This window comes from Theropithecus gelada, chromosome 1 (assembly GCF_003255815.1).
Source record: "Theropithecus gelada isolate Dixy chromosome 1, Tgel_1.0, whole genome shotgun sequence".
Lineage (NCBI taxonomy): Eukaryota > Metazoa > Chordata > Mammalia > Primates > Cercopithecidae > Theropithecus > Theropithecus gelada.
The window spans coordinates 187273598-187289183 of record NC_037668.1 but is presented as its reverse complement, the minus strand read 5'-3'; the positions used below and the strand labels follow the sequence as shown (position 1 = coordinate 187289183).

The 15586-nt window shown below is 35.4% G+C and overlaps 1 protein-coding gene across 2 annotated transcripts in view; it reads left to right on the top strand.

Annotated features, from left to right (window-relative positions):
- The window catches only part of RALGPS2 (Ral GEF with PH domain and SH3 binding motif 2), a 187766-nt gene that overhangs the window by 46468 nt on the left and 125712 nt on the right, over window positions 1-15586 (top strand). For both annotated transcript variants that reach the window (XM_025389595.1, XM_025389604.1), the window contains exons 2-4: window positions 5974-6113; window positions 11923-12027; window positions 13060-13110. In XM_025389595.1, coding sequence (XP_025245380.1) covers window positions 6057-6113; window positions 11923-12027; window positions 13060-13110 — 213 coding nt within the window. In that variant the 5' untranslated portion in view covers window positions 5974-6056. The remainder of the gene's footprint in view (window positions 1-5973; window positions 6114-11922; window positions 12028-13059; window positions 13111-15586) is intronic.

Genomic DNA, 15586 nt, shown 5'->3' with positions numbered 1-15586 from the left:
TTTTTTCCTTCCTTAAATAAATCTTAAAGGTTTTTTTTTTTTTTTTTTTTTTTTTTTTTTTTTTTTTTTTTGAGAGAAGGTCTCACTTTCTTGCCTAGGCTGGAGTGCTGTGACATGATCACAGCTCACTGCAACCTCGGCCTCACAGGCTCAGGTGAGTCTCCTGCTTCAGTGTCATAAGTAGGTAGGACTACAGGTGCGCGTCACCATGCCGGGCTGATTTTTTGTTTGTATTTTTAGGGATGGGATTTTACTGTGTCACCCGGGCTGGTCTTGAACTCCTAAACTCAAGCGAAGCAATCCACCCATCTCGGCCTCCCCAAGTGCTGGAATTACAGACTTGAGCCACCATACGAAGCCCGCAGTTGATCTTTATGTGCTATTCTGATATTTCCAAGTGGCTGATGCATGCTAAAAGCCTCTAATCAACCATGTTGGGGGAAAAACGATGCCACATTATCGTTATATTCACTTTATTTTCTCTGTCACACATATACATACTGTTTTCCTGAAATATTTAAGATTAGTTTGCATACTTCATACCTTTTTTTTCTTTTCTTTTCTTTTCCTTTTTTTTTTTTTTTTTTTGAGATAGAGTCGCACTCTGTCGCCCAGGCTGGAGTGCAGTGATGTGATCTTGGCTCACTGCGTCCTCAGGCTCCCGAGTAGCTGGTACAATAGGCACCCGCCACCAGGCCTGGCTAATTTTTGTATTTTTAGTAGAGACAGGGTTTCACCATGTTGGCCAGGCAGGTCTCGAACTCCTAACCTCAGGTGATCCACCCACTGCAGCCTCCCAAAGTGCTGGGATTACAGGTGTGAGCCACCAGGCCTGGCCACCCTTTTACCTCTTAGTATTTCTGTGTTTCTTAAAAACAAAGGTGTTCTTTTATGTAATTTTTTTTTTTTTTTTTTTTTAGACGTAGTTTTGCTCTTGTTGCCCAGGGTGGAGTGCAGTGGCACGATCTTGGTTCACTGCAACCTCCTGCTCCCAGGTTCAAGCTATTCTCCTGCCTCAGCCTCTGGAGTAGCTGGGATTACAGGCGCCTGCCACCATGCCCAGCTAAATTTTGTATTTTTAGTAGAGACAGGGTTTCACCATGTTGGCCAGGCTGGTCTCGAACTCCTGATCTCAGGTGATCCAACTGCCTCGGCCTCCCAAAGTGCTGGGTTTACAGGCATGAGCCACTGCGCCCAGCCTCCTTTTATGTATTAATAACTACAGGAAATTGTCACATGTAGGAAATTGATACAGTAATATACAGTCTATATTTCAATTTTGTGAATTACCAATAATATCTCTTAAAGCATTTACTACCATCCAGTACAGGACCTTTAGTTGCCATATCTCTTGCGTTTCCTTTAAATTGTAATAGTTCTTCAGCCTTTCTCATAACATTCGCGTTTTTTGAAGAATATATTTATCAAATGTTCCTCAGATGAGATTTGTCCATGTCCTTGAGATTAGATTTCAGTTATGGGTTCCCAGCTTAACTTCTTGTCAGTTATGTTGTGTCCTTCCCAGAGTATCATCACATCCGGAGGCACATGATGTCTCTCTTTTCCCCATTGGTGATAATAATTTTGATCTACTCAGTTAAGGAATTGTCCAGTTCTTCACACAATATAGTTACTTATTTTTTTTTCTTGTAACTAATAAGCAGTCTGTGAGGAAAAACTGTTTTTGTTCTTTTACTTTTTTCTAATTAATGTCTTTATAGGAAATTTAAAAATATACAGGTAAGCTAAAGTTAGGGAAAAATTGTCTTATGAACCTAGCGATAACCACATTTTAGTGTATGTTGGTGCATCTCTCTTCTTTATGTTATAATAATGATTACCAAAAAGGATTATACCTTACATACTGTTTGGTAAATTGCTTCATTTATATAGCAGTATATTATAAATATTTTTCATGTGTCAGTAAGTATTGCAGTATTTTAATGGCTGCATAGTTTTCCATTGTGTAGCAGTCCTTTGCCTATAGATTATTCTGTGATGTTCAGTGTAGCCTCACATTCCAGGTACAAGAGATCCTTAATGGCTATCCCCTAGGGCTTAGGGAATCTCTTCCACCCAAGAGCCTCCAACCATGGAATCTCGATGTCTGTCTTATGCCATCAGCACTACCATGTTGTTGTTCTGTTCTGCTGTTCCATACTAATGTGCTATGTTCCTTTCTCTGACCATTCCTAGGTCCACAGTAGCACAGTTTTGTCAAATATTTAAACCTGTTTCTGATTCACTTGGGTTGTTTTCGTGCTTTAACTGCTAATATTGTATCTGGATGTTAGTTTTTTTGTTTGTCTTATTGCAAATACAGACTATTATGAGTTAAGTGAACTTTTATGGGGTAGTCTTTTGAGTAGAGCATCTGGCCAAAATACCTTCATACCCACCAAAAACAAAAACACAAAATATTTGGAGCACAGTTTATCTTTTTATTTGGAACTTCTTTTCTATTACCTGAATTTCTAGTTAACCTATATTCATATTTTGGGTCAGGTATCTTAGGAGATCTCAGCTCTTGTCTATTAGGATTACTTAGCAAATTATCTTGAGTGAACTTTCTATACAGGAGATAAAGCATAACCTTTAAATGCATTATTTTATAGATTTTTCTCCCTTTAATATTTAATCATTTGAAAGTCTGTCTTCCCCCACAAGTTGTTTAGTTTCAAGCTGTTTAGGTGTATGGAAATATAACCTCTCTATGTAGATGTGGGACAGTTTACAAATGAATCTGCCGGTACTTTCATAGTTTAGTTCAAATTTGACAAAATTATATCCGGCAGACTTAGATGTAGGATCTCTTTTTATTGACTGAAGGCAAAACAATTTTAACTCAAATGAATGAAGTAACTTTGTTATTTTTAAACTCTTTTTTGAGACAGAGTCTCGCTCTGTCTCCCAGGCTGGAGTGCAGTGATGCAATCTCGGCTCACTGCAACCTCCACCTCCCGGGTTCAAGCGATTCTCCTACCTCAGCCTCCCAAGAAGCTGGGATTACAGGCACATGCCACCACACCCGGCTAATTTTTTGTATTTTTAATAGATATGGAGTTTCACCATGTTGGCCAGGCTGGTCTCGAACTCCTGACCTCAGGTGATCCACCTGTCTTGGATTCCCAAAGTGCTGGGATTACAGGCGTGAGCCACTGCACCGGCCTATTTTTAAACTTTTCTTTACACTTTGAGAAATAATGTCTGCTATTTTATAGATGGCGATGTAATAGTGATACCCTGTCTCTTAAAAAATGTAAAAAATTAGCCGGGCATGGTGTTGCACACCTGAAGTCCCAGCTACTCAGAAAGCTGAGGTGGTGGGAGAATTGCTTGACCCCAGGAATTGGAGACTGCAGTGAGCTAAGATTGTGCTACGTGCTCCAGCCTGCACGACAGAGCAAGACACCATCTCTTCAAAAAATGACTGTTGTGATGTTGGTAGTCATGTTGAAAGATCTTGTCATTTATAACACTAACAAAAGTAAATAAAATATTAAAGCATATATTTGGTATATTTAATGTGAGCTTTTCTGGGTGCAAAGTATAGAAAAGTTTTTGAGGCACATACTAAAATAATAAACCTGTATCTCTTTTAGAACTTGTAGTATTTTTGTAATATCATATAAGCCTCTCTGTTACACTTCAACATTATTAAATACTATTGACATGTACATTTGTAAGTAGTTATGAAGAGTTCATATTCTTTAAGGTATGCTTTGCAGTATTTTAAAATATGTAATGGATTTCATTATAACCTTAATTTTCATGAAATACATGAGTGACATTTTATTTTAAAAGCAGAAAAGGCCAGGTGCAGTGGCTCAGGTCTGTAATCCCAGCACTTTGGGAGGCCAAGGCTGGCAGATCACCTGAGGTCAGGAGTTTGAGACCAGCCTGGCCAACATGGTGAAACCCTGTCTCTATTAAAAATATCCAAAATTAGCTGGGTGTGGTGGCTTGTGCCTATAATCCCAGCTATTCAGGAGGCTGAGGCAGGAGAATTGCTGGAACCTGGGAGGTGGATGTTGCAGTGAGCTGAGATCATGCCATTGCATGCCAGCCTGGGCAACAAGCAAAACTCTGTCTCAAAAAAAAAAAAAAAAAGAGAAAACATGATTCTTCATGCTTATAGTTTACAAATATTTTAATATTGTTCCTGGTCTGTATTACCTTTTTTTAAGTAATAGTAATAAATTGTATATTTTGATATGTAAAGTAAGTTAAAGATATAACTCCTTTAACTATTAAAGTCTTTTTCTTAGCACTAGGGGGCACCCCTGATTTATAAATTCATGTTATACTTAATCTTGCCTAGAAACTGGAGTGAAATGAAATAATTTGAAAAATATCTTGCAAACTGAGAGACTCTGTTCAGAGAATCTGGATTATCAAGCTGGTTTTGTTGTATAGCAGTATAAATATAAGTTGATTCTTAATAATATAAGGATAATGAAGCTTATAGAATGAGATAGTTTAGATAGGAGGAAATTGTTTTATAGTTTATTCATTTTCACATTGATTTTCTAAGTGGGTACTGTTAAATGGTTTTAAAACTTCATGATTTTGAATATATTTCTATTTTAAAAATTCTAGCACAATGTTCTGCTCTTAGCAGGTGCCTAGGCTGTATCTGAATAAATTAAGATAAATTCAAGATGTGACTGAAGGCTGCTATCATTAGTAATAATTTTTAAGCATTTCAAAACCAAGAGCATGTTTTACTACATCTAGGAAACAGATCTTAGCCATTCTCATTCATTGTGTTTGCAATTAGGATTTTTAGTGATACTCAGCAACAATTGCTTCCCAAAGATATATTTCTAAGGTGTTGTCTTTTCTTTTTTATTTAAGAGACTCTGTTGAATTTAAGCCTTATGGGGATTAAGTAGATAGTAGCATCTGCATCTTCATTGCATCATATTAATAGCATATTTACTAGTACGAACACTGTTTTAGGTGCTTTGTGTATATTATCTCATTTCTCTTCACCACAACTCTATGAAGTGTAGGTACTTATTATCCCTATTTTATAGATGAGAAAACTGAGTACAAAAAAGTTAAAATTTCCTGGGTTTACACAGAGGTAATGTGGTTCCAAAATTTGTACTTTTAAATCACTATATCCTATATTGCTTCTCCAGAGAAAGGAAACTTAGCATTGAAGTAATTATTATTGACATTTAAAACTCAGCTTTTAAAGTGAATATAGCATAGAGTACCTAATTTATAGACACTTAACATTTCTCTTATGAAATACATCATAGATCTTTAAAGTTGAAAAGGGATCTTAAAGTTCATTTACTGCTGTCATTTTACAGAGAGGAAGAAATTCTAACCTAGGGAGGTAAAGTTACCTACTCAGTTTATATGGCAAGTTATTTATGGAAAGATATTAGAACTTGAAGTAAGTACTCTGACTTCCAGTAAAGTAGAAAATCTGTGTTGTGGAAAGAGTATTTGACTAGAATTTTGATGGCTTGAAACTTGCTCTTGGCTCCTTATTTGCCATCCTGTGTCCTCAGAAGTTCTGTGTTTCTTTATTATGTGGGTATGATGTATCTTCCCTAAGCGTATTCAGTATTGTTGATTTACAGGTGTCATTTGGATCACTAAAAATTTATTGTGTTGTGGTATGTGTTACTTTGCCATGCGTTTTTTTTTTTTTTTTTTTACACATTTTATTTACTTTAAAAAAGTTGTACATTTGATTTTTTTCCCTCACAATAACCACTTAGCAAAAAGTTATGCTTTTGCTTTGCTTATGAAGAACATAACAGTAACATCTATTGAATACTGTTTATTTGGTGTTTCTAGTTGTTTGAAAAGAGCATACAAGATTGTCCTCAATCTGGATTTAGTGGCTGAGCTAAAGTTGAAATATTTTGTTTCTTGTCATGGTGGTAGGCATAGAGTTGTTTTCTTAAACTTCAAGGGAGGACATTTGCTTAACTTTTTTATTTTTTACAGGAATAATGTATTTGTGGCCTTGGACATGAGGCAATCAGTCCTCTGTTGCTGTTAACATAAGGTCAGGGACTGATGAGGAAAGCATGGACCTAATGAACGGGCAGGCAAGCAATGTCAATATTGCAGCTACTGCTTCTGAGGTAAGATACTTAAGAAGCTTAGGTATAAACTTTCTTACCTGGCTTTCTAAGTTTTCAAGCATTATGTTTGTTCACATACTTAAATCAGAAGTGCATTTAGTGCAGAAGTACATGTGCAGAAGTACACATATTTTACTTTAGTGATTCATATGTTTGCTGTGCATCATAGATGTACTTAATCCTTTTCTACTTAAGATACTTGAAAAATAATGGCAAATAATGGTAACTCATAAAACTCTTTATTTTTAAAAGAAACATTTGGTTCTTGGGTTAAAGTTTAGCATTTAAGATGGAGATGTGAAGACTGAACTAGATGCTCACACCTCTAGTGAATATATTATGATTGTATTTTTGCCCCAACTTTTTTCTTTTTTTTCTTTGTGTATAGATCTAGAGAACTTGCCTGCTTTCCTTAGTAACTTTAGCATCTGGCTTCTATATTTCTTCTTTATTTTTCTCTTAGTATATTGGATGAGAATAATGTTTATGACCCTTTAACACCTTGACCTCAAAGTTCCTTAATAGCCTCAACTCCATTCCAAAATGGGCTCCATTTTGCCCCAGCCAGTTACTTAGGCCTTGATATCACTGAAAATATTCTAAGTCTGTGGTTTCCATTGTTTTTCTTATGTAGATTATTTATTTTTATCTCTAGTCCTGGCTTCCCTCATGAATTTTATTAAGCATTTTTGATGGACCAGACATTTGTAATGTCCACAATATCAAGTTTCTTATTACTGTTCTGCTCCACAACTGTAAAGAAAATAGTCCAAGCCTTTTATCTAACTTACATTAATAGCATCACATTTCCATAGCCATCTAAGTTTAAATCTTTAGATGTGTGGTTTTTTTGTGGGGGGGGTTGAGACAGAGTTTTGCTTTCGTCGCCCAGGCTGGAGTGCAGTGGTATGATCTTGGCCTTCTGCAACCTCTGCCTCCCAGGTTCAAGCAATTCTCCTGCCTCAGCCTCCCCAGTAGCTGGGATTACAGGCGCTTGCCACCACACCTGGCTAAGTTTTGTATTTTTAGTAGAGATGGGGTTTTTATCATGTTGGTCAGGCTGGTCTTGAACTTTTGACATCAGGTGGTCCACCTGCCTTGGCCTCCCAAAGTCCTGGGATTACAGACGTGAGCCACCGGGCCCAGCCAGTGTGTTGTTAATTAACTTTGTTTTGCCCACCACAACCATTGTCTCATCATAGCAGAGAGAGTCTGCTAGCAAGACAGAAGTTACAATCTTATATAATGTATTCATGGAAGTGACATCTCATCTCATTTTCCATATTCTGCTGATTAGAAACAAGTCACAGGTTCTGCCCACACTCAAAGGGAGAGGATCACACAGGGGTGAGAATACCAAGAGATAGAGATCTTCAGCAGCTATCTTAGAGCCTGTCCACTGTGCTTTATCTCTGGGATCCAGTACTTTTCTCCTTATTTCTGTTACTGTACTACCATCTTAGCTTGGTCATTTATTATTTCTTGTCTAGATTAGTGCCATGGCCTTATATTTGGTATTGCACTTAGATTTTCTGTTGTTTCTGGTCCTTTGACTGAAATTTAAGATTAGTATTCTTAAAATACAACTCTTAAACTTTATCTTTTCCCAAAACTGTCTGTGGTTCCTCATTGCCTACTAATTAAATTCAAATGGTCACTCGGCCTTTTATTCAAGACTTTCTTCAAAATGGCCCCAAATTTTTGGATTTAACGCCTACTTGTCCTCTACTTGAAACTTAACAGTCTAATGAGAGAATACTACATTTGCTGGTGTCTGTATAAACCATTACATTTTCCTTCTTCTGTCATAACTTTGCCTATACCAATTTTTCTAGCTGGAATTTTTCTTCCCATTCTGGTGTGTCCCCTCCCCATCACTGCACACACAAAACATTTTGTCTTTCAAACATATTTCAAATGCTATGCTTTTAATAAAGCTTTTCCTAATCCCTTAAACAGATGGGAGCTTTCCTATTTTTAAAACTGTCACTTAGAAAAATCTCTTTCTATAATTTTTTCCATAAATTTATACATAGCTTTTTTGTATTTACAACAATAGGATTATATTTATATATATGTTTGTAATATATGTTTGTTTTCTTCATATATTTGTAACCATATTTCTTGAATATGTTACATATGTGTATATATGTGTATATTTTTAACTATTCAGAAATACCTGTTCTGCCGGGCGCGGTGGCTCAAGCCTGTAATCCCAGCACTTTGGGAGGCTGAGACGGGCGGATCACAAGGTCAGGAGATCGACACCATCCTGGCTAACACGGTGAAACCCCGTCTCTACTAAAAAATACAAAAAACTAGCCGGGCGAGGTGGCGGGCGCCTGTGGTCCCAGCTACTCCGGAGNAAAAAAAAAAAAAAAAAAAAAAAAAGAAATACCTGTTCTAGTATCATAGGAAGCAGAATACAAATATTTGTTAAATAAAATAGGTCATTCACTTGTACAAACAATTCTGTTGACTTTACTAAAAGTGAATTAATTACACCAGGCTTCAGAGTAGTATAATTAGCAGATGTAAAGTAAGAATGAATTACTTAAATTACTTACCACCCTTTAAATTGTCCATTTATTGTGGCAAGAAAATAAAATTAAAATTTTGTATTTTTCCACCTTCTCTTAAAATACAGATCTAGTAACATCAAAGTACAAATTTCTTATAGAAGTGATAAGTTTACAGAATGGATAAAATACTTTATCTTGGTTGGCTGACTTATCCTTTCTCATTACCTTTTATATTTAACCTGTGTTTGAAGTTTCTGTTAGTAGGAGAATTACAGTGAACTTGTTTTCAGACATTTAGAAGTATCAGTAGTTTTTGAGTCATGCCTTGAATGAATTACTGCTGTTCTCCTGGTGAACATTATTGCATTGTGTCTTATCATTACCAATTTATTCCTGGTATTAGGGAAGCACGTCAAAATGCACACTAGTAATTTTTTAAGCCTCTAATGGCATTAAGAAGGAAAAAAGAGAAGTGTTCATTCTTTTTGATAAGCAATAAAATTGTCATGATGATTTACTAACTTGGCTGAGTTAAAAACTTGGAGAAAATTACTGATTTATGTTTATGATTCATGTGTTCACCTGACAGAATGCATCTAGTTATTTGGACAGCTATTGGATTAGTGTATACTGCTTAACTGATGTCTATTTGAATACTTAACATTATGAATAAAATTTTGTATTAGTTTTGGGACATAAAATAATATTGTTGACATACTATAAACTAGTCATAGTTACAGAGATTAAACACAAGAAGTGAAACTCCATTTTATTTATGAGGTTTCTGCTTTATTGAGGTTTCTGCTTGGATTCATTCACTGGAATTCAGGTTTCTGCTTGGATTTATAAAGAGCTTAGAATTCACTCCTGTCCTCACAATGGGAAAAAAGCTAAACAAACTGAAAATCAATAACTCCTCTTAGCTCTATCAGAGAATTGCTATCACAGAGCACATTTAACAGTGATGCCCTGAAACCTGGAGAGGTAGGCAAATAGAGAATCACAGCTTACAGGAGCAGAAGTCAGTGGAGCCACGTAAACCCTAATTGATGAACTGCTGGAGACTGTGTGTGGACTAGCTTGAGAGTTAAAAACTCCTTGGGGGTCCAGTCTTGGCGGCTTCTCACCCTCTACTTTTCTGATTTTTATTACCTCTAAGATGCCCACAAGCTTCTCACAGTAAAGACAGAAAAAAATTCCCTTCTGCTTCTAGCAGGGGGAGGAAAGAAATAGCCATTTTGAAATACACCCAGATAGAAAGTAAACATATTGAAATATGCCCAGAGCATTCTGTTCTCCACCTGCCCTCAAGGGGAACTACTTCACCAAAGCCTAACTCACTTGGGAGAGGAAAAAGCCTCAACTTCAAGCCCTTCCAGACTTCCTGTCTCACCTAAGCAGAGCCAGGGGGACAGAGAATCATTTGTGAAGTTCACAGTCTGGGGACACACTCAGTGAAAGACTAAAACCGAATTATAGGACTATAGGACACTCTCTCCCCAGCAACCCCTCAAATACACACACATACTCTTCCCACCCCCACCACATCAGCAGGGCTTCTGTATAATACTAAGATTTCAGCTGAAAGAACTGCAAGGCTGAAACTAAGAAGGGATTTCTAGGGAAACCCAAAGACAACAGAGGATGAAAAAAATAAGGATACTAGAGGAAATTGAAGACTCAGACACCTATAACAATACCAAATTATAAGCACAGTATAATGCCTAGCATGATAAAAAATAAACCCTTAACAGTAGTAAAGGCCTATTCAACCTGAGTTCCTATTACCCAATGTACCATTTCTAGCTTTCAACAAAAAATTACAAGCCATGCTAAAAGGCAAGGGAAAAAACACAATTTGAAGAGATAAATCAAGCAACAGAACCACTCTCATATGGCAGAGATTTCGCAATTATCAGACTGGGAGTTAAAATAACTGTCATTAATATGCCAAAGGCTCTAATGAAAAAAAGCGTATAACATGTGAGAACAAATGGATAATATAGACAGGGATATTGAAACTATTAAGAATCAAAAAGAAATACTAGAATTCAAAAGCACTGTGACAAAAATGAAGAATGCCTTTGGTGAGCTAACCAGTACCAGTAGACTGGTGACCAGTAGACAGCCAAGGAGAGAATCAGTGAGCTGGAAGACATGTCAGTAAAACTTCCCAAACTGAAATGCAAAGAGAAAATAGGATGAAAAAAAAAAAGGAACAGAATAGCCCAGGACTGTGGGACAGTGACGAAAGGTGTAGCATATGCATAATGGGAACACCAGAAGGACAGGAGAAAGAAGCAGAAGAAATATTTGAAGTAATAATAGTTGAGAATTTTTCAAAGTTAATGACAGATCCCTTTCTTTGTAATGATCATGGCTCGATATTTAGTATTTAGCTGCTACTAAAAGAGAAGAAAAGCAAAAATGAGGCATAATGACAAGTGCTTAAAACTAATATATAATAGCTAGTAGGTTGATCTGTGTACTGTGCTAATTGAAACTTTGGTTAATTTTTTTGCTGTTGTCTGTAGCCTCATATCCTATTACCATTTAAAAGAGCCTGATCTAAATATTCTCATATTGATGTTCCTCTGAATTTAGCCAACTGATACAGAATATATTATTATGTCATGGTACAGACGAAGTGGAAAATTTTTAACAGTAATAAGATTTTCAGGGCCAAAATCCACCGTTCATTCTGCCTATAGCCACGGCATATTCAAACTTGAAACAGTAATTTTTAAGCAGGGAAAACTTAAATTTGTAATATAATAGGTAGAATAGTATTAATTGTACTCTCACAGACAGATCACATAACTAAGAATGGATTATGTGTAACTCTGTAATTAACAGCATTCTGAATATTTTCTGATGACTTATGTTATAAAGCTAATTTGTCTTTTTCTTACTAAAAATTAGTTTTAAAAATTTTAAATAGGTGTATAGCCTTCTCCCCTGACTTCCCTTTACCTTATTTGAGAATCATTGAACTAGTTAAAAATCATTTATTTCTATAGGAAATGATAGGTTGTCAGGATGAGGAAACTGACACACAAGAAAATAACTCATTCAAGAACCTAAAAATTGAAAGTCACAGTTTTAGATTTCAAGTTGTCCGACCCTTTATCTGGTACTCTAACAACTAAGCAGCATATTCTGCTCAGCTTTTCTGCAGCATTTGTTAACCTACTGTTTTGTTTTCTCAGTTTTTAAGGCCAGTCTAGTTTCTGTCACTTGAATGTGAGACAGGATTAAAAAGGCTGCATTTTCTTTCACTTTAACAGAAAAGTAGCAGCTCTGAATCCTTAAGTGACAAAGGTTCTGAGTTGAAGAAAAGCTTTGATGCTGTGGTATTTGATGTTCTTAAGGTTACACCAGAAGAATATGCGGTAAGCCTCCTACCTCTGCCTTCTCCAGTTTTGCACATAATTTACATGTTCGTGCTATTGAGTTAGAATTTGTAGGTCCAGCAAAAGAGATGGCTTTTAAAAAGCTGGATATGGGAATTATTGGGAAAGATGGTACAGCTGTGGAGCAAACAGAGGGATGAAGTGGGAAAAGTAAGAAAAGCTATACATTTTTTTTAAGGACAGCTTTATAAGTTACACTTCAATTTGGTAAGTAGCAATATGTATTTACCATTATGGTAATTGCTTTCATCCCTCTATACCATTTCTCTAAGCCAACTATATTTTATTGACATATCTAAGAAACATTTTTACGGTTTTTTTTAATTAAAAAATTGAAAAATGAAATGTGAAGGTGTTGTTGGATGAAAGGTATCTAGAAAAACATCTGTTTCTTAATATAAATTTGTTTTCTCATTCTCCTTTAATTTGTTAACAGAATATATTGATTTCCTAATGTTAAACCGTTCCTGCATTCCAGAGATAAACTGTGCTTGGTCATAGCATATTATTCCTTGACAGTGTTGAATTTTGTTTTATATCTGTAGCCATAAGTGGGATAGGTCCATAGCATATAAAGCTCTTAGATATAATGTTGGCTTTAGTGTAGTTTCATTATATTTTTTTTAAGTTAGGAAGAAAACCTTTTTAGTAATATCTGATTTTATACCACTGTTTGAGGAGCTGTAATTTAATCATCATAGCAAGAACACTGCTACATGAACTTACCTGGTTTTTATTTTTTGATTATAATTTAATGTGACTGTCCAAATTTTTAAAATTATTTTTATTTTTTAACTTTACACAATTTATCTTCCAAGAAAATACAGATAGGCATGAGATAATTAGAAATAATTCTGTTTAATGGTACAGGGGCTAAATTTTATTTTCCATAAGCCCTTATAAAATTGAGTATTTGGTAATATTTTAGTATAGAATATAATTTTAATTTAGGTTACATGTTATGGTATTGGATTCCAAAGAAGAAATTATCATTTTCACTTTATATTTCAGGGTCAGATAACATTAATGGATGTTCCAGTATTTAAAGCTATTCAACCAGATGTAAGTAGTTTTGAGAATGTTCCTTTTAAATATAGAAAACGATCAATCTCAAATTAATGTGTATTAGAAATGTCAAATTATACTTCATATTAATTTTAAAATGTTTAAAGCTTGTGTTGTAACTTATCTACATACTATTTGGGCCTCAGAAACCCATGTAGCATTCATAGCAGTACATTATTGAGTCATAGATGGGCCTATACTTGACCCTTGAACAAAGTGGAGGTTGGGAGCACTGACCCTTGCTCAGTGAAAACTCTTTCTATGACTTGATTCCCCACAAACTTAATTTCAAATAGCCTGCTGTTGACCAAAAGCCTTACTGGTAACATAAACAATCAACTAATGCATATTTTCTATGTTATATGTATTAATTGCTCCGTTCTTACAATAAACTAGAGAGAAAATGTTACTAAGAAAATCATAAGGAAGAGAGAATGTATTTACTATTCATTAAGTGGAAACGGATCATCATAAAAGTCTTTGTCCTCATTATCCTCACATCTAGTAGGCTGAGGAGGAAGAGAGATTTGTTCTGCTATCTCAGGGGTGGTAGAGGTGGAAGAAAATACGTGTATAAGTAGACCCATGTGTTGTTTACAGGTCAGCTGTATTTGAATCATTTTGATTGATTTGGCTCCATTACTGACTAAAGGAAATAGACTTAGGGAAGCTGAATGATTTACCTGTTACTTTGAAGCTTTTTAATGGGAAGATGGAAATTTGAAACTGGGTTTCACCACTAACTCTAGTAATCTTTTCCCTTACATCTTTATTTTGTGACTTAATAATATGACTACATTGACATTTTGGAGAGAAGAGAAAGGATCAAGAAACACATCATTTGTTTCTAATGAAAACAAAGGGACTGGCATTATACATCTGTCCACTATAAGCATTGGGTGGGGGTGTGTGTATAGTGTTCCTATCATTTTCACATCCTGAGTATGATGGTATCTCTGTTTTACTGATGAGGAAACAGTGATCATTGTCTTTGGTACACAACTAAGTGGTGGAACTGGGTTTCAGACTCTCAAATCTGATTTTTTTTTTAACCTCTTATCTAGTATTTCAATGTGATTTTGTATTCCAAACAAAGTCATTGATAATCCTGAAATTCACTACTATAAAATAGATACATTTTTAGTTCTTTTGGTAACAAAATATAGTGTATTCATTGTGATATTTACAAGTCTGTAGTGGCCCTGAACACTGTAATGACTATGAGTTTCCATTTATGTCCTACATGATTTAGATCGTATTAGTCCTGTGATTTTCAAGTAAGTTACTTACTGTCTTGGTATCTCAAGTTTGGTACCTATAAATGAAGGGGTAGGCCTCAATGATCTCTTAGTTCCCATCATTTCCACAATTCTGTGTTTTCCTAACTTTTCCCCCATACCACAGAGGGCTTTCTAAATAGAACCATTGGATTAGCAATAGAAGAACAATATATTCTATAAATAAAGCACAAATAGAAAATGACTTTTGTATTTAAAGGGCAAAAAAAAAAAACCCCAGAAATATTTATTTCTTCACCTCCCTGAAAAACAATCAAAAAATTGAAATTCTTTATACAAATTGTATTTTGACCTAAAATTCACGTGTCTTCTCCTTAGGTGTATTTTTTTCCTTTTGAATGAACTGCAACAGTTGTATTGCTGCTTTATATGAGATCAGTGCTGTCTAGTAGGAATATAGTATAAACCATTTGTATAACTGTGTTTTCTGGTAGCCACATTAAAAGGTAAAAAGAAAGATGAAATTGATTTTAATGATTTTATGTAACCTACATAGAAAATATTATCGTTTCAACTTGTAATCAGTGTAAAAAATTACTGAGATATCTTACATTCTTTTTTCTCCACTAAGCTTTCAAATCCAACATATACAACAATTAGTACATCTTTATTTGGAGTAGCCATTGGTGGCTAGGAGCATTGAAGATCCAGATAATACTACTTGAAGACATAGACTTCACATCTATGGGAACTTTTTATTCCCTTGCGGCATCTGATAGTACTTTGTGAAACTTAGAAATAAACCTTAAAATTCCCTTGACCTTCACTCCTTTTATTTTATCCCATTGATTTTTTTTTTAGCCTCCTAAGTATCTTATCTATCCAGTCTGTCTCTACTCCCAACACCCCAAAGTGAAATACCATCTTCTCTCAAGTGAGTTATTGCAGTGACCTGTTACTTGATCTACCTGCATTTACTTTGACCCCTCAAAATGCTTTTTTATCCAGTAGCCATGGTAATCTTTTCAGCATCTGTTGAATCTGTTCATATGATCGCTCTGCTTAAAACACTTCTTTGGCTTCCTGTTGCTCTGAGGATAAGAACCATCTTAATATGGTTTACAGATCTCTTCACAGTTTTACCTTTTTCTACCTTCTGCAACCCCATCTTGCATCTTTCCTATCTCTTTCTGGTCTAAGGTATACCAGCCTTCCTTTAGCCCCTCTCACTACTG